Source organism: Periplaneta americana, chromosome 6, assembly GCF_040183065.1.
Source record: "Periplaneta americana isolate PAMFEO1 chromosome 6, P.americana_PAMFEO1_priV1, whole genome shotgun sequence".
In the NCBI taxonomy this organism is placed as follows: domain Eukaryota; kingdom Metazoa; phylum Arthropoda; class Insecta; order Blattodea; family Blattidae; genus Periplaneta; species Periplaneta americana.
Window position 1 is genome coordinate 141718345 of NC_091122.1, and position 25442 is coordinate 141743786.

The 25442-nt window shown below is 34.3% G+C and overlaps 2 protein-coding genes across 6 annotated transcripts in view; one reads left to right on the plus strand and one right to left on the minus strand.

Annotated features, from left to right (window-relative positions):
- Positions 1-721: 721 nt before the first annotated feature.
- Positions 722-13053, minus strand: LOC138701851 (L-xylulose reductase). 4 transcript variants are annotated; one of them, XM_069829175.1, is made up of 7 exons: positions 11703-13029; positions 8665-8877; positions 8362-8488; positions 6731-6983; positions 6326-6440; positions 4619-4829; positions 722-1009 (listed from the first exon to the last, which is right to left on the minus strand). In XM_069829175.1, the coding sequence occupies exons 3-7, from the start codon at positions 8411-8413 to the stop codon at positions 906-908; spliced, it is 735 nt and encodes a 244-aa protein (XP_069685276.1). In that variant the 5' UTR covers positions 8414-8488; positions 8665-8877; positions 11703-13029; the 3' UTR covers positions 722-905. The 4 variants fall into 4 exon arrangements, with proteins under 4 accessions (XP_069685276.1, XP_069685277.1, XP_069685275.1 ...); XM_069829176.1 differs by lacking the exon at positions 8665-8877 and having other exon boundaries at positions 12995-13053; XM_069829174.1 differs by lacking the exon at positions 8665-8877.
- A 164-nt stretch (positions 13054-13217) lies between these two features.
- Positions 13218-25442, plus strand: part of Hrs (Hepatocyte growth factor regulated tyrosine kinase substrate) — a 38276-nt gene continuing 26051 nt past the window's right edge. Inside the window, exons 1-5 of one of the 2 annotated variants that reach the window (XM_069829171.1) lie at positions 13218-13545; positions 13767-13851; positions 19227-19302; positions 21131-21319; positions 24538-24687. In XM_069829171.1, coding sequence (XP_069685272.1) covers positions 13509-13545; positions 13767-13851; positions 19227-19302; positions 21131-21319; positions 24538-24687 — 537 coding nt within the window. In that variant the 5' untranslated portion in view covers positions 13218-13508. The remainder of the gene's footprint in view (positions 13546-13766; positions 13852-19226; positions 19303-21130; positions 21320-24537; positions 24688-25442) is intronic. The other variant, XM_069829172.1, reaches the window with a different exon arrangement.

Below are 25442 nucleotides of genomic sequence, written 5' to 3' on the forward strand. Positions count from 1 at the left end.
TGTTCAACTAGATTCTTGATTTGGATTACTGTACTTTGCTGACAAGGTATTATCCGTTGATTTGAAAAGTTAATGTGAGTGCAAACCAAAGATACCATTTACCTAGGATGGATTTTTCAGTGAATACAATTTAATTGTAAGTAATAGGAGAACACGAATTGCAGAACAAAATTGTAACATGTGTGTTCTATGATTTTTTTTTCAATGGTGTTGCTGGTTCGTGAAAGTGATTAACAAGGTAATAAATAATTAGTACATCTATGCAAGTATAATTTTAATTCCACACAGATATTTTCAGAAGACATGGTCTGACTTCCTATATTAACTGATAATCCATGTTTTCCTACAAAACACTAAATGACGAATGTGTAAATGCTACAAAATGCCAAATTTATAATTTAAAATTGCTCAAAATTACCACCCCTAACTAAAGCATGTACTACTGATACCTGTCAGAGTAAATGAGGCAACTTTACACAGATTTTACAGTTATAGCATAAGACAAAAATAAATGAGGGCATACCGAACCAGTGAAAACTTCGTTAAAGTCTTCACTATTGCAGAAGTTACAAAAATCACAATGTCCAAAAGATATGTATATCAAAATGAACAGTGCTGGACAATGTCTGTTCAGATATTTTCAACTTCAAGAACAAGGACAGATTTGTCCGCTTTCAAGTGTAAAGGTTAAACTTGATTAAATAAGTAAAATGATACAACATTTCATATATTTATATTTTTATTACAGTTTTAGTTATAATACATGCTGGTTAAAAAAAAACACTATTAGTGACATTGTATAGGCCGGTTATAAAAAAACCACTATTAGTGACAATTGTTTACTTTATTCATTAGTACATGGTTCCTCTGATATTTCGTAATTAAAACCAATGTAACTTTATGTTTTATGTAGCGAGGAATCCTCCATCAATGGGAAGAGTAACGCCATTAATCATAGAAGCCTTGTTACTTAGCAGGTATATAACGGCATCCACCACTTCATGAACTTCTGCAACAGACGAAATATTCCAATTGTAAACCAGCGTGTAATTTCTCTCATTTTGTATACGAAGTTAGCAAACCTTGATCTCCAGAGAACAAGGTGCCGATGCAGGTGTTACGTGCTGTCTCTTCTCACTTTATAGATCTCTTGGATATGGAACAACAAGTTTTGATGGAGAAATCATTGCAATAAGTGAAAGTCTCAGGAATCTTCTATGCCACATCAATAAATTTTAAAATGCAGTTATATTGTCAGACTCCAAAGCAGCTATTCTATCAATAGTCTCTAAACATACACACCTTCATCTCAAACAGCAGAAATAACTAAAATGCTCTCTCAATTAATATCATTCAATAAAAGAATTGTATTCCAATGGATACCATCCCATTGTGGAATCCTGGGAAACGAGAATGCGGATGCTTTAGCAAAGAAGGGCAGCACTGCTACTTACAGACCTGGTACTAAATCTACATATTACTCTGTGAAAAGATTTATTAAATCTACATACTTAGACTTCAACAAACAAAATTTGATAACACAATCTCAAGGGAAAAAATGGAACTCTCTGCATCATAATCCACAGTTAATTCCCGATTTACCACGAAAATCGTCTGTAGCTGCATTTAGATTGGCAACAGGCCATGATTGTTTGGCCAAACACCTGCATAGAATTGGAATATATCAGTCCCCTAACTGCCCATTGTGCAACTCAAACCAAGAAATGGATTCTGAACACCTCAAAATCTGTGCTTCAGTGGCTGGCCATGATAATATCTTTGAAAAAATATTGGAGTGCAAGAGGTCAAATGACTTTATTGTCAAACACCTGGCATTAGAAAACAACAACAACTTTCTCGAAGACGACTCAGAACAGTAGAACAGATCCTTACACTCAAGCTGGCCCATTCCACTCCTTAAATATATATACAGTAATTGTCTCTAACAGAGCCAGGTCTCCAGGCGAGTAATCTGGTAAGCCCCAGGACCCAGAGCTCCAAGCCCTTCCTATGTTAGGATCGGAAGTCAGTACTACTCCCAAAGACTTAACCCCAGCTAAGTGATAGATGAAATGAGGGGAAGATGGAGAGTGTTAGTGGAATGATAAAGGGAAATGGGAGTACCCTGAGAAATTCTCTCTGCGACATCTGCTTTGTGCACCACAAATTTTATCACGACCTGACCAGGAATCTAGCCCAGATGACCTCGATGGAAGACCAATGCACTAGTGTTGAGTCACAAATGTCAATTGTTATTCATTATACAACAAAGTTTGGAAACAGTAGCTGTTAGTTCAAAGAACTGAGACCAGTTACATTCAGTAAAAACGTATTATCAGTAGTTAGCCTTTTTTCTTTCCAAAGGGAAAAAGTAAATGTAAAGAAGTGTCCCTTTGGATGACATTGAGTGTTCAGAGCGCAAACAATACAGCTCCAATGCTTTCCATACTTCTGCATTAGGAGATGATGTAGTCAATATAATGTTTCTGCCAACTTTTAATCTTAGAAAAGATCTACTCAATTTTATATAAGACTTAACTGACTGCTGGTTAACAGCAATACCGGTACATAAGAAATAAAAGGATTTGAACATAGTGATGAAATTGTGGCCTAATGACATTAAACTGTGGAACAGCAATGAATCATTCACAATAAATCTGCTCTTGGATGACTAGCCTATTATCTGTCTCTTCATTGGACACAGAAGTGTGGTCACCGGCATTGTTCAGAAATTAGAGAGTTAGACTTGTGCTCTGAATCTGCCCTCGGGCATGAATTCGAATCCTGCTTGGGCTGATTACTTTGTTAGTTTTTTCCGAAGTTTCTCCCAAATGCAGGTGAACATCGAGTAATCTTATAGAGAATTCTCGGCCACATCTCGCTATCGCCAATTCCTCTTACCATACAGTTGATATAATGTCGTTAAAAATGATTAACAGGTATAAAAATTAACTGTTAAACTTCACAAGAGAGAATAATAATACAGTAATTATAATTATGCTAACCTGTAAGAAAAGCATAAATTATTATTTGACCTAGTCATTCATCATTATTTTTAATATTATAAATGTATTTTATTCGTAAAATAAAAATAAAATAACACACGAATTTCAAGAAATGTATTAATATATAAATAATATAAGCTCTCAACATTTAATTTAATTTTGATATCACATAGAAATAACAATAAGAATCCAAAGATTCATTGTAATAATACACGTAACAATAAAATCAATAAAGTAAAAATATATCACCAAAGCAATACTGAATAAGAACTAAGCAAACGACTATTTATTTTTTAAAAAGTCGGACATATTTACAATCTCTGTCACAATGGAGGATTATAGTTTTAATTATAGACATACTGTGTGTTCATTTCAAAATTTCCCACTTTAAATAATTTTAGATGGGAACACGATTTTGAGGAAAAACACGTCATTTAGTTTTCGAGGGGGAAGTTAAAACTACTGTTGAATGAATTTTCTGTTGCACTCCCTCAACCCCCCCCCCACCACCACTTCTAAATTTAAAATTGTACCCCCTATCTTCAGACACATCATTTTAAAGGGAATGGTAAACCCTATCCGTCTATTCCTACTAATAAATACCCAAAGATCCTACACATGCGATATGACCTAAGATGTTGAAGAGTGTATAAATAAACTCAAAAAAGAAACCTTACTGAACAATTCCACGACAACAGGAACTTCAGTCATACCAGGCAAACAACATATCTGTTTTCTAGTACACACAATAATAGCACAGAATCTTCATAAAATGGTCTGATATCAATTAAACTTTAATTGATTAAATGATACGTTTTTGGCGCTATGTCAGAAAGAGATTGACCAAACTATTAGGTTTATTATTATTATTATTATTACATATCATTATCATTTTATATAGGCTCCTATTATATTAATGGGAAGGGTTTATCATCTCCTTTAAAACGAAGTGCCTGAAGAATGAGGGTGCAATTTGAAATTAAAAAATTGGGAAGGGGGGAAGGGGTTTCTTCTCAGAAAATTCAGTCAGCAGTACTTTTGAACTTCCCCTCGAAAACTAGATCGACGTGTTTTTCCTCAGAATCGTGTCCCCTGCACATTTAAAATTATTCAAGGTGGAAGTTTTGAAATGAATACATGGTATGATGGAATATCAATTAAAGATGTAACAAATTGAGATGTTTGTTGCAAGAAACCCACTTGTTAAAAAGTACAAATTTTCAGTGTGATAAATAAAAGTATCCCAGCTTTGACTTCTGGTGTTTTCACGGAAGCAGTGATATTTTATATACATCTTACAACTGGGTTTGTTGCAGAAAATATTTTAGTTCATTCACTAGAGACTGGTAGCATCTATCCACAGACATCAAGAAGTCTTTGACAAGTGGGGTTTTTCCAATAAACGCTTCAACTGTTAATAAAGAAGTTTTGAGAAAATTCAAACGAATTAATAGGACTACAAAATGTACTGTACGTTAAAGCAAGGAATTTGAAATTTATTGTAAGATCAAGTACAACGAAAACAAATCTGGATGGTGCATGTATTATTAAGAGGGGAGAAGATGGTCATTAAATAGAACAAGAACATAATTTATTATAGTACTGATTTTTACCCGCAAATCTTCCTAGGGGAATCTTCGCAAGCATAGGACCAGCCTTTTCAGGTTTTGACCAACCCAGTCTTCCCATATCTGTCAGAACTACTGTGGGGTTGACACAGTTTACACGAATGTTGTGTGGACCCAGCTCCAACGCCATAACACGAGATACCATGTCCAAAGCTCCTTTCGTGCCACAATAAACTGTGTGATCTGCTAAGGCTGCCTATTACAAAATATGTATAAATATATTAATAAAAGAGTAAACAAAACCTTTGCTTGCAAATATATTAAGAACTATAGGCTAATCATACTTCTTATCTTATTGTAATTTAACCAACTGAAATTCGACATAGTTAATAACGAAGGGGAATAGCAGAAAGAGATCGAATTATAACACTTCTCCAATGGTTCAGCAACAATGGGTTGGTACCATTGGCATCTAATGCGCTTCACATTGAAGCAGCTCTCAATCACATTGTTTTCTATGGTTAAAATACTGAGATTCATCTAATATTAAATATCTCATTGTTCCTATCGATGCTGGAGAATAGGACATTTTTTTATGAAAGCCTGATAAACTTAAGTTTTCCAAGAAAATTAGTTTCAATAATACAGTCTTTGTTGTTAACATAAATTCCAGTTAAGATTGCTAATGATATGCCTTTCTAGATATTTTGAACTCACTGAAACACTTTCGCTCTCATTGATTTCGATTTTCTATCCAGTAATTTATTTTCTATAGTTATAAGCCATACAAATATATAAAAATATATAAAGATTACTGGTACCTTAAGTGAAAAAAGTGTGTGTGCGTGCGTGTTTGTTTTTTTTTTTTTATTTCCAATTCAGTATTAGTACAAAGATCAATTATATTCTGAAGGTCAGCACCAACAACATTAGGATCTCCACATAAAGTTCCATCATCCAAATAAAAGAGGTTAAGTACACTGTTCAGATCTGTTATGACTGAATGTACCACAAGACTGAAAAGCATTGGACCAATGGGATCTCTTTGTTGACAGCCAGTTTGAGATGATATAGTTTCAGAACCGAAAAACAAATCTAAAGGATGCTTATATGACTGACATATGAAAGCAAAAAGTTGAGGAAGCTTATCTTTGATAGCACGCAACACTATCTCACTCAATACAATTAAACACATTAAAAAAATAATAATAAATTGTGCCATTATTCGGTTGCTTGGTTATTCACTAATTGCATTTTGTACTCCATCTGCAAACCAGCCAAGTTTCCAGTTTTACAAATTAATATACATGAAGTCCTAGGATCGAATCCCTCCACTTATGTTGTAGTCATAATCATAATAATAGTTTGGCATATTCGAAAAGTGTATGACTGAAATAAAAGAAAGAAATATAATGGCAATAAAGAATCTATATAAATAAAGAATCATTTAACAGTACAAAAAAATAAGTCAAATTAAAGAAGTTGAAGTAAATAAATGCGATTCTTCAACATCGTACATATTATTAGTGTGTCACTTGGCTGTCGTACAGATAAAGTAAAAAATGCAACTAATGCTTAGTTAAGAAATCTAACAATGTCGTCATTTTAACAATTTTTTACTTAATAGCCGACCATCTAGGCCTCTCACTGTAGTGTCTTAGAATCTATTCTTCATACTTTACATTTTTATAACACTGGTTTAATTCAAATGTCATGTTTCCCATTTCAACTTTCTTTGTTAAGAGTACCCACCTGAGATGCTTGAGATGAGATATTAACAATGCTACCACCACTTTTTCTTTTTATCATGCCTTCTGCCACAACCTGGCTCACATTAATCACTGCTTTCACATTCACAGCAAATGATCTGAAAAATGTGAACTCAATATGAATAAAAAATAATATTGAAATGCTTTTACAATTTATTACATTGAAAATAAGTAGCTTAATAATAACGAAAAAAATTATCGAGAACCCACAGAAAAATAAATTACAACAATTTAACTATAGCGAACTTAAAAAAAAAAAACGAAACAAATACCAGTACAACAAAAACAAAATCTAATTACTTGCAAGCTGCAATTTGCCCAGTTTCATAATAATATCATTATATTTAGCGTTTAATGAGATACTTCTAAAATTGTATTAGTATATTACATGTCAAAATTTTCTGGCTTTATATCCAGAAAAGATTCTAGAGAGGCGTGAGCTGCATTATTAACAAGACAATCAATAGGACCAGCCGACTGAATAGCAGTACGTGTTGTATTCCAGTCAGCCAAGTCAACAGCAATGGTTTTGATACTCTTCACTTCCGCTGAGAGACTATCAAGACTTTCCTTTGAGCGTGATACAGCTATCACTTCACCTCCTAAACTGGCAATTCGTTTGGCCAACTCTCGCCCAATACCTGAAAAATTCGCATGAAAAAAAATATACTATAACTTATACGTAATGAAAGCTTATATACAGATTATTAAAAATATCATTTGCCTATTCATCACTTACATATGCTTTTTGTGAAGAAAAAAATATAACATACACAATGAAAGTTTATATACAGGTTATTAATAATATAACTTATACCCGTACGCAATGAAAGCTTATATACAGGTTATTAAAAATATATAACATACGCAATGAAAGCTTATATACAGGTTATTAAAAATATCATATCTGTCTATTCATCACTTACACATGCTTTTCGTGAAGAAAAAAATATATAACTTATACGCAATGAAAGCTTATATACAGGTTATTAAAAATATCATATCTCCCTATTCATCACTTACACATGCTTTTCATGGAGGAAAAAAAAATATATAACTTATACCGTATGCAATGAAAGCTTATATAGAGGTTATTAAAAATATCATATCTGTCTATTCATCACTTACACATGCTTTTCGTGGAGAAAGAGATCGTTTCATACCAGTACCTCTGGCTGATATGTACATCTATTATATCAGGCAGTACATCTCACTTGACGATATCGCTGGCTCAATATTACAAGGTTCTATGTCTATATCAGAAATATTACTACATACACCCTTGTAACATTTAGCCAGTGATATGTGTCAGAGGTAGAGCAATAATATTTGTATACATCTGAAGTCTGATTAGTGTAATATATAGGTAGTCGGTGATGTATGCAATGGAGGGGGAAAGAAACTGGCCACTTTATCCTATTATCTCCTGGTCTAGTTGTCTCATAAGTGGTGCCTTGTTGGTATCACTTGTGAGGTTCAGACCTGTTATTGGGCAGTTGACTAAACAACATATCATAACAAGCAAGATGACTGTGATGGATTAGACATAATATGCTAAGAGCTCCAGAAGAAAGAAGGGTGAAAAAGGATGTTTACAGAAACCCCTTTAGGGAAAAAACTAGTGGGAAGACCTAGGCTTAGATATTTGAACAATCTGAAGGAAGAACTATAAAGTTAAGAAATTTATGATAACTGGAAAATTGTTTGCCAGAATAGGGTGCAGTGGTGCTAGGCCTACATTGTAAACTCAGTAGCCAAGAGCTTCCATAGCTTATGAGGCATAATAATAATAATAATAATAATAATAATAATAATAATAATAATAATAATAATAATAATACCATACCATACCATACCATACCATACTTAATTGCTGCACGTGTTCCCAAATATTTTACTTTATAAGAAAGTTTGAAAAGATGTGGGAGATCTGGGTTTTGAACGTGGTGACTTAAATACATACTCTTTAAAATTGATCGCAAAACTGTCATTTTATAATGTTAAATAAGTTTGTCTTACCTTTCCCAGCTCCTGTGACAAGTACACGTTTTGATATGAAGTTGATTTCCATGTCAAATATTATAGGTACTGCTTCTATCGAAGCTTCAGATTAGACTGGTTTAACTTGCCTCTACGTTGATTATGCCTATAATGATAAGAGCATTAGTTCAAGGTTGGGTCTTAATGATATCCTCATTATATTGGCATGTTTACTTACACAGTATAAGCCAACTATTTAATAAAGATTATCAGACAAATATATACTTTTTGTCTATTTTTTTTTTATTATTAGAAAAAGATAAACTACTTGATACTTCATACTGTACTATTCCTTCTCCCCCTCCCAGGCAGTAAAGAAGCTGGCACATGATACTGATAATTCATCTGTTTAGAGTGCCAAGAAGTCTTATTTTCCTGTATCTCTTCAGCATTCAGCAGATTTTCAGTGCACGGTTTTCATCATATGATATGTAGAAATATACGATTTCACCAACCAGGTCCCAATTATGTACACGAGAAATGCAGGGAGATGTGCTGCAAAGATACCATGTGATGATATGCAGAGACAAGAATCCTTGACAAAGTTCTGCAATGCTTAAGTGATAGTCTATTTCACCTCTTGCACATTGTGCGCTTTTTCCATTCATTCATTCATTAAAAAGTATACCATGGCTCACAGCTAAAATGATGAACCTCATACTTATAACTAAAATGGTAGTTTTTCAGTATAATTGCAAAATATATATATATATATATATATATATATATATATATATACTTATCTCTATTTAATTTGAATAAGTACACCAAGAAAAACAACAAACAAAGTAATAGGCCACAATTAATGTACACTGTCGAAAATTGAAGCTCTCTGTAAAAATGATAACAGTCCCAGAATTATAAATTTAAAACAGTTAAAAATGAACTCCTTTATACATATTTAATACATTGTCGGTTATCTCTCATTTGCCATAACTTCTTCAGAGGTAGTCTGGAAAGTTGTTCAGAATCCCAAATTCATTTGTGTACGATTTTCTGCGAATTAAATTTTTTTTTAACTAATGAAGTACAGGCAGTTCTTTCTAGCCACTCTTCTTCGATATTACTCTTCCACAGTGCTCTTCATTTTTGTATATCGTTTTATTTCTGCAGAAAATTTTGATACATTTTGTTTTCAGATTTTGGAAACTCGCTTCACAATCCAACCATCAATGCTTTTTTTTCTACATCTGTTAGTAGTATTACTACTGCCCAGGGCCGTAGACAATTATTTTTCGGGAGGGAATGACGCAATGATGTTATGTAGTGTTATGCACTTTTGTAATAGGGTATACAAAAAAATAGACAACTGACTAAATTATCGTAGTTCACACTATAAGTCTACGAGAACAGCACTGATAAACTTTTCTATCACTTCTTCAAGTTTGATTTTAATGTCAATGCTCCTATGAACGGACTTCAAGGCGAGGGCACGGCCTTTCATCTCACATGCAATTGAGAAAATAATTCTTCGGTCCTCTTAGTGTAGAGAACGTTCTTTCAGGTGTTGCTGTAGACATAGGAACTGTAGCTAATATACGAAACGCACAGTTCATGTTACAAAGAAGTCCTTATTATGCTGAGGTAACACTGTAAGCTCACACTCTGACAAATCAATTTTTGGAAACGATGTAGTAAATCAGTTACCTATACATTCTCCTAATTACTTTCTGTTCAGTACATTGTTTTAGCAGTGTCAAAGATGACGATGAAGTCATTGATTTGATTTGTGATTAATGAATCTTCATTTAATTGTCATCTTAAATCATTCAGGAATGAAATAAAGATATTTCTTCTAAAATAGTCTTCTGCAGTGTTGCTTTGTATGTAACTCCAATATGTGATCTCTGTGTTTCGCGTGAGGTAAAGCGAAGAAGCTGTTAACTTTTTGACTCTTAATGTCAACTTTAGTCAACAATATTTGTATCATTGGAAAAACCGAAAGTCGACTTTAGTAGTCGCGTGCATGCATTAAAATGGGATATTATGGCATTTAAATCCTGATCAGCTACATGCCACAGAGATATTTAAATTCCGATATCATATGGTTAATAATAAATGGGATATTTCTGAAGTGAAAAGCTTGTTGAGCACCTCTTCTGAATTTTCATACATATCAGTTAAGACTTTTAAAATATTTTAATATTCAGTTGCCTGAGAGATATTACAATTAACTTTCAATAGTGCTTTGTTTGTTGCAGGCAAAGTTAATGAAAATATTTCTTTACAACGAAACAATGAATTCACTCTTTTCCATGGCACATTACAATTCACTAGATTTTGACGATGTGTCTAGATCATGGTTTTCTTTTAAAGCTTCCAAAGTATGCAGAACTGGAAGATAGATATCAGTTTCAATTCAGAAATAAATTTCCTGGGAGATTACTAGGTTCACGTAGTACCACAGAGCCTACTCCTACTGCCATTGTCTGTTAGAAGACAAAGAAAATAATTTTCGGAAGGCAGTTTTTGAAAACAAGATGTAGATTAGTACTTAGTCATTGGTGAACGAGAAATCAAAAGAAATTAGTCTTGCAAGTTAGCTCTCATTGAGAAGTGCAGAGATGCAGCATCTGTAATAAAAAACAGAAGAGAAACCACTCCAAAAAGGTCTACAATATACTGTATAAAAATCCTAATCACCATGTTTGCTGCCAATACCACATATATATATATATATATATATATATATATATATATATATATATATTATATATATAAAATCTGAAGTACTGTCATTTATTTTTATTAAAATATAAACAGCAATACATTAATATATGAAAATCTGTTACATAGGAGTCAATTTAACTTTCTCTAAATGTACCCTCTGTAATGGGATAGTTTCTCTTACACAAGCATAATAAGAGTTTGTATACAGAACAAATATGCTACCTGTAACTACTGTATAAAGTTTCATGAAAATCTGTTATATAGGAGAAAAGTTATTTTGTCTAAATTCACCCTTATACTGGGGTACCGGTAGCTTCTTTTACACAAATGTAATGAGAGTTTGTATACAAAACAAATATATTATTGAATATATTATTGTAACCTACTGTATAAAGTTTGAAGAAAATCTGTTGGATAGAAGATAAATTGACAATTTTGTTTTATAAATTCACCCCCTACAATGGGGTAGTTTGTTTTACACAAATGTAATGAGTGTTTGTATACAAAACAAATCTGTACGGTAACTGTACAGTATAAGGTTTGATGAGAGAATTGTTGATAAAGAAAGCTTGATAATTTTGTCTAAATTCACCCCCTATAATGGGTTAGTTTTTTTTTTAAATAAACACGAAATTGTATACCGAAGTTACCTGTAACTACTGCACAAAGTTCCATAAGAATCTGTTGGATAGGAGAGAAGTTATTAATTTTGTCCCGCAAGATGTACGTTTTGGAGCACTGTGCACTGGTCCTACACATTTCCCCAAATGAAGACGATTGCACACATAATCCAACAAATTTTGCTGGGCTATATAATTTAAACTGTAAGCCGTACCGGTACTAAAATGCTTAATGATTCAATAATCTTATTAACACGTACCGGTATTTATTTATTTATGCAAAACCGAGCAAGTTGTGGCTTCCCTTAACCAACTGAAGCAGAATTGCTGGGTAATTTGTACAAGAGTGTGGCCGTTCGCCTACCTAACCATTCACAATAATAGGAGTGGTAAGCACAATAAGCGTGAGGCTGCAGTGTAAGTCTTTGGGTTCCTCCTCCGTACAAGAGAAAAAAAAAAGACTTGTTCCACACCTCAAAGCTTCAATGTCAATGTAACTTCTATGGGATACAATAAATGAAATGACTAATTATGGTCGAGATTTTTTCCATGGTTTTCGTTGACTGACTATAACCCTAGATCATATATAGTATATATGATCTAGGCTATAACTAATTTTCAGTTAGAAGCGAATGTCGGAATGGACCCCAATTATCACGAAACAACAAGCATTCCCTACAGTAAACTACAGGCAGTCGCGATATTACCCAAGAGGAGTTAAAGCGACTAGGCCTATTAAATAAATATACAAAAAAATGGCAAGATATTTTAAAATATGCGTGAAGATTCATTCGTGTATCATTTTAACTGTAGGCTAAGCCATTGTATTTAATTTGGAAGCTTTTGGAGGGCAGATTTGGGGGGGGGGGGAGTGTGTGATACGACATGTAGGCCTATAATATCGTAAATGTAAATGTATATCAAAGATTATTCCTAAAATTCCGAATGCTTCCTTTTTCGCTCTTCTATGACAAATAATAATAGTGAAATTACACCAGATACTGGTAAAATTAAAGTACCGGTACTATACACAGGTACTTCTGGGTGGATCAATTGCATGACAGATGAAATGAAAACTCTCAAGTTTCTGATATGGCAATAATAGCATTGTTTCTAATTTTAACAGTAAATAAGTTGTAAGGTAGGTATTGTTCGATATTTCGTTCTCTCTTCCTCCGATAACTATTTCTGCGGCTCAATATAACGTAAATTGACCCTTGACCCTTAGTCTAATAATCCCGCAATCTTAGCTTTTTTCACGCCAGTGAAGTGAAACAGCAACCGCAAGACAGTCACAATAAACCACACATAATATTTATTACTTGAAAATATAAGAAAGAAGCCTCCCTTGCCATAAGACAAAGCTTACTTAACAATATTGTTTTTTTTTACATAAATTTTCATTATTTATTCTCATCTCATTGTATTACATACGGTAGAGCCAATATAATAAAATTCCCATTTCGATGGCTAGCCTGAACTTTAGTACATATTTTAGTGTCAGATTGTGGAATCGTTTTGTTAATATATGAGATTCAGAGTGGTGTTAAAAGTAAATATAAGTTTACTGTCGTAGCAGTTCTAACGTCTCGAGGATACGAATAATAAAATTTCATATAATAGGTATATATTTAGCTGTATGTCACAGCTTTATGTCAAGTGACAGAAAGGATGAGAAATTCAAGGGAACAGTTCAAGACACAGACGGTTGTGACGTATGCGGTCGTGTATCACTAGCATATGATCTGACGTCGTTGTTATAATTAGGTGTAGAAGTGATAAGAGATATTAGGCCAAGTTTAATATTACATTGAGAAGTATCTTATTAGCTTTACAATGTTTCGATCGTCATCAAATTTTGACAAACTTTTAGGTAAGATGATTTTACATATCTCATGACACCTTAACCTATTATTGTATAATAAATACGACATTAGTGATTGTATGAAGGTTAATTAGAGAAAACCATGAGATAGAATGTCTCCATTATTTGATTGACATTAAAATTATATATTCTGAGTGGTATAAATTTATTTTATTTCATAAGATAGTATTTTGATTGGATAACCAATAAGACGATTGTGTATTCCACAGATAAAGCAACAAGTAACCTACGACTGGAACCTGACTGGCCTGCAATTCTTCAAATATGTGATCTTATTCGTCAGGGCGATGTCCAGTAAGTCCACTTTAATGGGAACTTTTATGCCAATGGATATGTTGAGTAGGCCTACAATACTTTTTACAAGTTTTGTTTCTATATGAATATGTAATTTACTCAAAATATGCCAGTGGTCGTTAGGCTGCTGTTTGAAAATATGGTATGCTTACTGTATAAGTTATAATATAATTTACAATTAATGCATGCTATTAGGCATTTAGGTTAACACCAGAAATTCTGAAATTCACTGTGACATAAGCGTGATTTACACGGCGTTGGTTCTATTCGCTAATCAATTCACTGGCAAAAACTTATGAAAAAACTTAATTTGGTCGATAGCGACTTATTTTGAATTTGCAGCGTTCAAAAGACGTTCGCAGAAAAGTTGAACATGTCCAACTTTAACGCTCCTTCAAAGTGAAGAGATCTGCCTTCTGCGCATGCGCGAGCCAGCTGGCTGTATTATTTTGACAAGAGGGCACGTGCGATGCGACGTGATGTGTTCTTGTCTTGTGTATGGATCCTCCAATGCTAGTTCCTTAAAAAGCAGGGACGTCATTTAAGGGGAGCAGTAGGGTATTATACCCCCCTCGCTAATTAAGATTAAAAAATTCACTAGTACTTCTAAAAAAAATCCGAGAACTATACTTTTAGACCTAATAGTTCACTTTTATAACTGGTTAAGTAGAGAAGCTAGTTAATAGCTTTCTCAAATGAAACCAAAGTGTTACCCTTTGCTACATTAATGCTTGTGACCTATTTAAATAAAAGTACAATTTTTTCCGTTAATTGAAATTAAAATATCTTTGTCATTAAAACTGTCTATTCATTTGTTCATTTCCAAATTGCACAACACTTCAACCGGCCACACTTTGCATAATTTGTATCTGTGGAGTGAGATGTCGTGTACTAGGATGACTGTATGTATATGTATGTGTAAGTGTTCGTGTAAGAGTAGTGTAGGGAATAGGTGAGGATGATTAAGAAGAGGAAGAAAGAAGGGGAAACCCAGTGCCGTCACATAGCCTAGCCCTTTCGAATAATATCAAGGGAGCTGTCAGTCTTAATGTCCACGTTCGATAGACGAATCACTATCAACAGTGACATGCCTTCTCTTCATGTGCACTGTGAAGATATTTGGTATTTAACCCAGACATATTGGTGGACAGTCTCGTGATAAGAAGTTTTGCACCATCACCTCTCCTAGTTCCGAGGTAGAAATTTTACACGAAAATTTCTGATCCCTTCGGGAATCGAACCTGGACCAGCTAGTCTGAAGGCAGACGCACTACCACAGAGCGCACTTGTGGATTGTGGGTACATTGTTCTACCCGGGATGGAATGATGTGCATGCCCTAATGTTCTCCTGCTCTACAGATTCTCCTATGGTCCCCTTGAACTCTCCTATAGCCTAAAGATTCCCTTTACCTTTCCACGTAGACATCACTGTGGTCCTTCAACCATGGTCCCACGAGGTACTATGAGCCCATGGGAGAGGCCATGGTATATAGCACTACCACCAGCAACTGATGACCATTTACCACAAGGTGCAAGTTCGATGGTGGGCTGCAGTCAACACTGCATCGATCGCAAGCCCAAAATGAGGGAAAGAAAGAGATGATAATGAAAAAATGGTAAGAGTAGATGAAGTAGAGTGTGTTGTTGAAATGATAAGGGAAAAGGGAGTACCCGAGAAAAACCCTCTGCAATGTCTGCTTTGTCCACCACAAATTCCATCATGCCATGGCCGGGGATGGAACCGAGGCCACTGGATGGAAGACCAGCACACTAACACTTGAACCGCAGACTCTCTGAACAAAGTGTAACAGTTGCAGTGGCCCGAATTACATTCTCCTCTGACACCATGACACTAAAGGCTGACTTCTAATGTTGGCAACTTCATACTTTTACCAGCACCATGTAAACATTTATCAGCTAGCAAATTTTATTGCCAGGTTTTCTCTCCAGGAAGGCATTTAGGTGGCGACAGAAGATCCTGCAAGTAGTGTCAAAACCAACAGCATGCAAATCACGCTTTAGCTATTATGTTAACGTTATTGTTAGCCCAATGTTACAGTATCATTATTAGCCACAAAAAAGGTAATTATTTTCTTTAGCTATACCGTACTTGTCTCTTGTTTATGGAAGTAAGTGAACAAGTGGTGAACGACATAATAAAGAGGGTTGTGGACGTTGTGACCAGTGAATGAAAGTAAATAGAAACATCTCTATCTCAGTTCGTATTTATTCTTATAATATAGTAATGTTGGTTCATAAAATAGGTATATACAGACTGATGGTTCCAATATTAACTAGTGATTTAGTCAAAATGGCCGTAAATTGAATACCTCCCACAATAAGGGACTAAGACCTAAGGACCTTATTCCAGGGGTATTCAATGGAAGCTGCCCATTCTTTCAAATTCCTATTGATTCCTTTGATTAGTCAAATTTAATGTTAAATACTTTCGATTGGTTAATGACCTCGGAACATATGGCCTTCATTTCAAGCAAAGGCACCATAAATAGAAGCTGCCCATTCTTTCAAATTCTTAGGTTTGATGTGTCAGTGTCATGTCCAACACTGCTGATTGGCTGGTGACGTAACATAGGTCTATATTTAAGCATATTATTTGACACTGGACACTGCAGTTTATTTCCATGTACTTATCATGAGTTTAGGAATGTTCTCGGAATGTAAGCTTCTTTCCTAGAATGTTAATAGTTAACACATGTTCAGTTATACTATCCCAAGATTTCTAGAAAACTTTTGAAATAAAAAGTGTATCTAATCTATTTATCACCATATTTTCCTGGAAAAGAAGTCACTTTATACTGTGTTTTAATATCCTATACAATGTGCAGTTTGTTAGAAAGTCTTTGCTGGCTGAGCCTTGCCAATTGGGTCTTATAAATAAATATGTTGGTCCCTGTGACAAGAATCTGGTTATCACTTGTGAAGGACAGTCCTGAACCTTCATTAAAGAAAAACTCACAGATTTCTTTCAACTTGTCGGTTTTTACTTATGACAGTTAAGCAAGTTTTACAAAAAGTAGCACCACAGTCTAGTATATACAGTCACGAAGCTTAATACTTACTAAATATGCAAACATAGACAGTTGAAATACGCATCCATAGATAGTTGCTCACCACCAGGATCGCTACTATCGCCTCATTACACATTCTTTCCCTAGCAGACCATAAAATGTATTGTACTTTCGATATCGTGTTCTTTTGAAAAAATTAACACCTTCCTTCCACTATTGAAATATGAAATACATAAGGTTTATATATATTATTTTCATAAAATATATATCATATTCTATAAACTCACCTTCCTGGATCTTTCGGAAGAAGGATAACTCTAACCTATTTTTCTTACAAATGTCTCCTTGTCACATATTATTATTCAAATTATTGTATTTTAGCCATTTACAGTTATTACAACCGATAACGAACATTTCACAGTATAGATTACATGGCTTTTCACAAAAATGCGAAATACGGCACAGTCAATGCTTTTTCGATCAGGCCGTAATGTTTGTTTGGGTTTTCTATTTCAGTGTATGGAGCTCAGTGAAATATTATAACTTTATTGCTAAGCTTTATTTAGTGTAATGTGTCCATAAGTTCCGTTTACTTCTTGTTGCATAATATGTTGCAGAAGTAATTACAAAACTGTGTTTTTACATGTTAACATAATCTGTTCGCGTCAACATTTCAAGTTTAGAATGGAAGCTATTTTGAGGTTTAATAAAAAAGAATTTATATTGTGATTTCAATTTAGCACATCTACCTTCCTTAATTTTAGATAAAACATTTACCATACCACTCCTATGAAATTAGTGTAATTACGTACAATTGTGTTACTTCGTCTCTTAAGTAGTAGATAAATATAATAATTCAATACTCAATTGTAGTATTAAAATACAGACAAATTGAATGTCCGGGGTATCATAGCCTATATGACATTATGCTTAATTATAATGTATGATTGCGAATTTAGGAATATAAGTTAAATATAGTAAACATAACCTATAATTTTCATATGAATGGCAGGGCATTGGAGATCACTAAATTTAGACAGAAAGGAGCAACTGGTACAGTAAACATAACGTATAATTTCAACATATCTAAATATCTGTGCGGTGCAATTGAAAATTATTGAATCATGCATAAATGAATGTACAAGAATTTCGCAATATTTAATCGAAATAAAGGCAGGTATTACACATACGAACAACGTAATTTCCACACCATAAATAATATTACATCTTAACTCGCAAGTGAATTATATCTGAAGTATCTCATAATCATTGTTTTAAATTTTATTAATGGAATTACACTACATTTTAGAGAACATATGTTACTGTTTATGCATTCCAACTAATTTATATGGTTGAAACGCCGCCCTTCGTGATCGGGTTAAGCGAGTTACACGATCTGCCTTACGGCCTGTATTAGATCACGATGGCTGTGGCACAGTCTATTGTTCCTAGTATTCACAGCGCTTCAAGCGGCTAGCAACTATCGCGACAAATGCAAAAAATCACCCCAAGCTTCGTGACTGTATATAGTAGACTGTGGTAGCACAATGCGAAAGATTTCAAAAGTCTAATGTATTTTTCAGAAAATATTGGCGAGAATCCTGTAACATGATATAGAGCCGTTAAGGGGCAGATATACGAATTTGCAGCAGGTAGTCACAAGAAGTAGTTTTTATCTCTTCTTCCATAATGTCTGAAGTCAAGAGTGAGGTGGGAGAGTCAGAATGACTGCCATGCGTCAGTTGGTATATCAGATTATTACATATGTGGTGCATTTGTCACAGCGTTTGACATTTTGAAACAGATTTGCCATAAAAGAATTGTAATACGAGTTCGAAATGTATTTTATTTACTTTTCTGCCAGATGCTAAGTATAGGCCTACATAGATGTAAAAGTAGTTTTAATATAGGTTAGAAACAAAAAACATTTTGTTCAAAAGTTCCAGAATGGTAATATCACTACCAAAAAATTGTGGGATGGTTTGAAAGTATTTTAAGAAGTACCAGGATGCCATCCATCCCATCTCACCCCACCTAAAGCACTATTGATACCAAAAGGTGTTTCATAAAAAGTTGTTTTAATGTTCTATGTGAGCTATGTTTGTGATTTTTTTGTCCTGCTCCGAAACATGTCAGCCCATATATAAATGTGTTAAATTTATTGACTTGGAAATTATTCTGTTTCTAAGGATACATCAGCTTCTTGTATGATTTATCATTATACAGTTTCATTAAATAGAATTGTAATCATTCTCAGTGTACAATTTATGTTGTCAGTTACTAAATATTACATTATCGGTCGTCTTAAACAGAGTAGTTTATTGTAACATTTTGGTTTGTTTACAGACCTAAATATGCTCTGGCTGCAATCAAAAAGAAATTGTATAATGCAAATCCTCACATCGCTATATTTGGACTTTTGGTAAGAAAATCATTAATAACATATTTTAAGTATCACAATTATCATAAAATTTCTGATTCAGATATAATGGAAACATTTATCATCAGTTATGGAAGAAGTTTTATTGACTGCGACCTAGTTAAAGTTCACATAAGTCCTACTACATCCATTTGGTATTCTCTTTTGTATTATTATTTCTCCTTTCAATTGACGAAATTATAATTACATTTATTACTGTGTGATCTGCTTTTTTTTTTTTTTTTTTGTCTTGACAAAGAATATCATGTACCTTAAATTAAAATCCATCTCGTCTTTAAAAATTAATTCCTATTGTTGGTTGATTGGTTTCCAATGACCTTATTTGAGATCATTTAATCTATTTTTTTCTTGATTCCTAGTAGAGAGCCCTCAGAGATTTCTGGAACTCCTGTTATATACATTCACAAAAGAGAAACATCATTTTTGCCCAGAAATATGCAGTTAGTGTTCATGAAGAATATACCCTATATGTGCTTTATGTATATATATATATATATATACAGTGAGGGAAGTGGGAAAAACCAAAGGCGGTATGCTACTCCAAGATTTTCCACCTCCATTTAAAAAAGGCATACCCCCTCCCTTACAACATACACATACATGATTTACATAATTAATTGTTTCGTGCAGTCAGTAATGCGAATCTTTGAAGCTTAAGCAACACATTAAATTTCGCAGTATCCATTGAGACATCATTTAAATTAATGTTAAAACTTCAAAGTGTCTTATTTAATTATTAATAAAAAGTGCAACAACAACAAAAATGACAGTCCACTAAATTAGTAACAGTGACAACCACAAGCTACAGACTGCACCTTCTGTACTTGAAATACTACTATTGTAAGCATTTCAGGGGTTGACTTATCAAATAAACGTGTTTAAATACACATTAAATACAGTTCCAGAAGGCTGTGGTTTAGATTTTCGAAGTGAACAGATAGTACTCTTTGCTGTGAAGAAATGTATAAACAAATTTTTACGGATCACATTTTTTCAGTGACAGTATGTCATTTTTCACTAACGGTATGTTTTCTGGCCATAGAAACCAGTGGTGGTATTCCATACCAGCGCATACCATCTCACTTCCCTCAGAGAGACTGAGTGATTGTTTTTTTTTTTTCACTGGAATTGTACAGCATAGATTTTTAATGAAATATCACAAAATTCTGAGTTATTCTAATTTCTGGAAACATAATTATATTATAGTTAATATTATACCTGAGCACTTTTTGAAGAATCTAGAATTGTGCTTGGACGTGGGTTCGATTCCCGCTTGGGCTGATTACCTGGTTGGGTTTTTTCTGAGGTTTTCCTCAACCATAAGGCATATGTCAGGTAATCTATGGCGAATGCTCGACCTCATCTCGCCAAATACATCTCGCTATCACCAATTCCATCGATGCTAAATAACCTAATAGTTGATACAATAACCAACTACTAAAAAAAGTGTTAACGTAATGGTTGTGTATCAATGTAATTGTTGAAGGTAGATCAGTCATTTTTTTGTAAAGGGGTTGGAGTAATATTAGCTTGATTACCGAAATGTAATTCATATTGTAGTCCTAATATCTATATTTAAATTTGATTCTGAGAGTTTAAAGTCTGAAGCAAATATTCAAAAAGAAGTTGTTACATTCTTTTTCACATATTAATTAATTTATCAGTTTTTAAATTAGTTTTGTTTAATATCTTATTTCAAAGAATATTCGCAAATTATTGCTTGAGACATCTAAATTTTCATATTGAATAAGTGAAAATATATCACAACAGAATTGAATATACTGACATATGAAACTTACAATATTCATAGGTACTGGATTCATGTGTCAAAAATTGTGGACATCTAATACATGATGAGATTGGTACAAAGCAGTACATGGAGCAACTACGCGATCTGGTCAAGTCAACTTCTCATGATAATGTCAAGAACAAGGTTTTGGAGCTTATACAAGCATGGGCTTATGCTTTCCGGAATAGTCCCAAATACAGAGCTGTCCAGGTTAGTATGCTTAACATATCAATTATGCCAATAAAAATACATATTTTTGAAGGTGATTGGTAAGGTGTACAATAATTGGAGTTTCGCATTTATTTATAGCCCTGTATATATTTTTGTTCATTTAGTTTTTACGTTATGTTAATTTTCCTTTAATAAAATGAATAATATCAGTACATAGATATTTATGATAGGGAAGAGAAGTTTGGTATGACTGAATATGACTAGGAGACTGTAACAGGCCATGAAGCCTCCTAAAAGGGAGAGAAAGAATGATGATGAGGAGAAGTTTATGGGAGCTAGTAGCCTCCCCCCCCCCCTACAGTGACTTTTCATTCTCAAACCAGAATAATATGGTGAGAAAATGCTGATGAGGTGACTCTCAAATTTGTAGTGCAAGTTATAGGAGAAAGGGAGCAGTTGAGTTTGTGGGAAAGAAATATCAAAACTGGAACTTCCAGTCAACAGATCTGGGTTGGTGTCAGAATATTGATTAACAATGCTACTCTTTGTTAATTATTGGTAAATTCTTTCGGTTTAATTAAAGATTGTTGAGAGTTGTTTTCGTAAAATGTCGCAGTATTTGTTCATTGTTAAGATGTGGGCGGCTTTAAAATTCCTGGAAATTCGAAGCTGCCCATTCTTGTCTCCATACGTGTTAGTTTCAGTAAATCGGTTATGCACAGTGGAAGAGTCAGTTCAGAGTGGGAAGAAAAGTATGTGCAGAGGGAAGAAATGGAACATTTTAAACAGTGAGAATCCATATTATACATATTATTTAATGCACCTAAGTACATATGGTGTTTCCATGCAAATATTCTGCATCATCGTACGATGAAAGCGTAGTAGAACGGAGAAAAATTCTCTCCGGCACTGAGATTTGAACCCAGGTTTTCAGCTCTACGTGCTGATGCTTTATCCACTAAGCCACACTGGATTCACATCCCAGTGTCGGATTGAATCATCTCAGTTTAAGTTCCACCTCTTGGGCTCCCTCTAGTGGCCTGCCCTTTGCACTACGTCATAGGTATCTATGAACGTAGGACAATGTCCACACATGTGCGGAGGTGCACTCGTTATGAGTGACTGATTGGCCTGGATCCAACGGAATAAGTGCTGTCTTAAATCACAAGTGATTTACGCATATCATACATATTATTTAATGTACTGAAGTACATATGGTGTTTCCATGCAGATATTCTGCATTATCGTATGATGAAAGAGTAGTGGAATGGAGGAAAATTCTCTCCAGCACCGGGATTTGAACCCGGGCTTTCAGCTCTATGTGCTGATGCTTTATCCACTAAGCCACACCAGATTCCCACCCCGGTGTCAGATCGAATCGTCTCAGTGCAGAGGGCAGGCCACTAGAGGGAACCCAAGAGGTGGAACTTAAACTGAGACGATTCGATCCGATACCAGGACGGGAATCCGGTGTGGCTTAATGGATAAAGCATCAGCACGTAGAACTGAAAACCCAGGTTCAAATCCCAGTGCCGGAGAGAATTTTTCTCCGTTCCACTACTCTTTCAATGAGAATCCAGGTTCAAAGCTGTGACAGCACTGAATACAACTATTCTAATGCCCTCTCAATTGAAAATATTGTGACAGTAAACTCGACCTGATATGACGAAAAGGTTGCTGATTGGTTTTTTTAATTCCAGTGAGTGGAAGTAAGAGGGAGTGTGTTTGTAAGTGACTTTTTTTTTGGTAAAATAATCACATGTTATTTCAGATGTAATTAAATGTTTTTCTCACTTATTCGGTTTTTTTCTTCAGACCCCATAAAAATGTAGATATAAAAGAAGTTTCACTGTAGCCTATTAATAAAAATAAAGGTTTTAAAAATGATAATCAATAAAATAACTAACTTATCCTATACATTGATGTATTGCCGATGTCCTCAAGCATCGCTGATGGGAGGTACACGAGAAGGTTCACTGCGTTTCATCCTTAGATTCGAACAGAAGAGCAGATATTGTAGCCATCCACAGGACTCAATCTAAGGGATTAGTCCTTGATCCTACAATCCGGTTCGAGAGGGATGCCTTGCAGGCACAACACGTTGTTGAGGAGAAGAAATCCATTTATGAGTCCTGCATCCCTTATCTAAGTGAGATATATAACATTCCCACTAGTCAGTGGAGTGTTTCTGGTCTTTTGTTTGGTGCACGTGGCACACTCCCTAAATTCACATGGGATATTTTAAAAGCGCTCGGACTCCGATTTTTTGGAATTCAAAAAATTTTGTTGAATATTCTTAAGGATTCAATTCAAATATTACATTACCATTTATATTTTGGCCATTGATGATTGTGTTGGGTTTGCATTTCTCTGAATTTTTTACTAAACAATTCCTGTCTTTCTAAATTATTCTGTAGTGCTTTTATTCTGGATCTTTATGGTCACCCTCATTGAGGGCAGATTATTTTCTTTAAATATTTATATCAGGAACTCAATATTGATCGTAATTACTTAATCACAGTGTCATTTTTCTGTTGTAAATTAAATTATGAATTAATTATATGTGAATCAAGACGTAAATATTTTAGTGTGTCTTTTGATAGTATATCATGCGTGTTCGTAATTATAATGCCTAGTCCTGTAATAAAATAAATTCATATTACTAACTAAAAGAGAATAGTATTACATAAAGATTCAGATTACTAAGGTTAAGCCTTATTGAATAAGTTCACGACTCCTGACATTTGTTTGGATTCACTTGCAACCATGCTAGGGCTTCATTGCTGTATACTAGCAACCCTATATACAGTATAATAAGAACTGTCTGAAGCGATGACTGCAGTTCTAACAGAGGTAAAAAGAAGCAAAAGAATTATAGCTACAAAACAGTAAAAGTCTGTTGTGGTTTTTGGCAAGTTTTATTTTTATGGATATAAACATGATATTGTTAACTAATGCTGAATTCTTGGCAGTAAATTCAATTCAGTTCAATTTATTAAGCCATTAAACATACAGTGATAGGCTTCATCACAATACAGAAGGGAGGAAAAAAAAAACGTAAAGCTGTTAGCTCTCTTGCTCTCCAGTATTTCTCACATGAATATAACATACTTTCCTGTGAAGGAAAACAAGCTATCTTAGAAGGTCGAAGTACATGTTCAGTCTACCTTGTTTTCTTTATAGTTTGTATATAATTTATATATTTATATAAATATTTTCATTGTCATGTTAAAATATTTTGCTTTCTTCTCTTAAAGGACACTGTGAACATTATGAAGGCTGATGGCTACAAGTTTCCAGTGCTAAAGGAGAGTGACGCTATGTTCTCAGCAGATACAGCACCAGAGTGGGCTGATGGAGATGTGTGCCACAGATGCAGAGTACAGTTTGGCATGATGCAGCGAAAGGTGAAATTAAAAAATATAAATCGAGTGAATCTGAATTAATTTACAAACTGTTTACAAGAATACATGTACAGGGCAATTACAGATGATTCATCAGGTTTAAGCGGCTGCATAAAGAAAAATATAACACTTAGAATAATGTATGATACATCAAAATAAACAAAAATTGTCCAAGTTTCGGCACACTTTCACAAGTGTTCGATGTGGCTTCCTCTCGTTACATGATACACATCGATGCAGTATTGAAGTTCATCTCATATGCGCAGTAGCATATCTCTTGTAATGGTCATAAATGCATCTTTAATGTGATCCTTGAGCTCAACCAAAGTTGCTGGTAGTGGTGGCACGTACACTATGTTCTTTACACACCCACCGAGAAAAATATCACAGACTGTTAGGTCGGGGATCTAAAAGACCACTGTAACAACGCTAAGTCATCTTTGGCGCATCGCCCAATCCAATGGTGAGGGAGTTCTGTGTTCAGGTAGCGATGCATTTCAGTGTGCCAGTGAGGCGGCCTTGTCACTAAACACTAGAAGGTCCTCAAAACCATCATTCTTTCCATAGCAGCCTGCATAGAATTACTAAATTCATATCGTTTGACTAGGTCTTCCGATTTTAGCTTTTGCAGTAACTGTATGCGGTATGGTTTCATTCACAATCGAGTTCATAAAATTTGCCATACAGTCGGTTGCAGAATATCAAGTTCCCGACTGGTGCAATATGTTCATTTCTGAGGACTGCATATGAAACTCGCC

What these genes read in the sequence shown, in the direction of transcription:
- LOC138701851 (XM_069829176.1), bottom strand. Translation starts at nt 8,413, where the DNA reads ATGGAAATCAACTTCATATCAAAACGTGTACTTGTCACAGGAGCTGGG. An exon ending in TGTCACAGGAGCTGGGAAAG is followed by an intron (nt 6,984 to 8,361) that starts GTAAGACAAACT and finishes CGAATTTTTCAG; the next exon opens with GTATTGGGCGAGAGTTGGCC. An exon ending in AAGCCAGAAAATTTTGACAT is followed by an intron (nt 6,441 to 6,730) that starts GTAATATACTAA and finishes CACATTTTTCAG; the next exon opens with ATCATTTGCTGTGAATGTGA.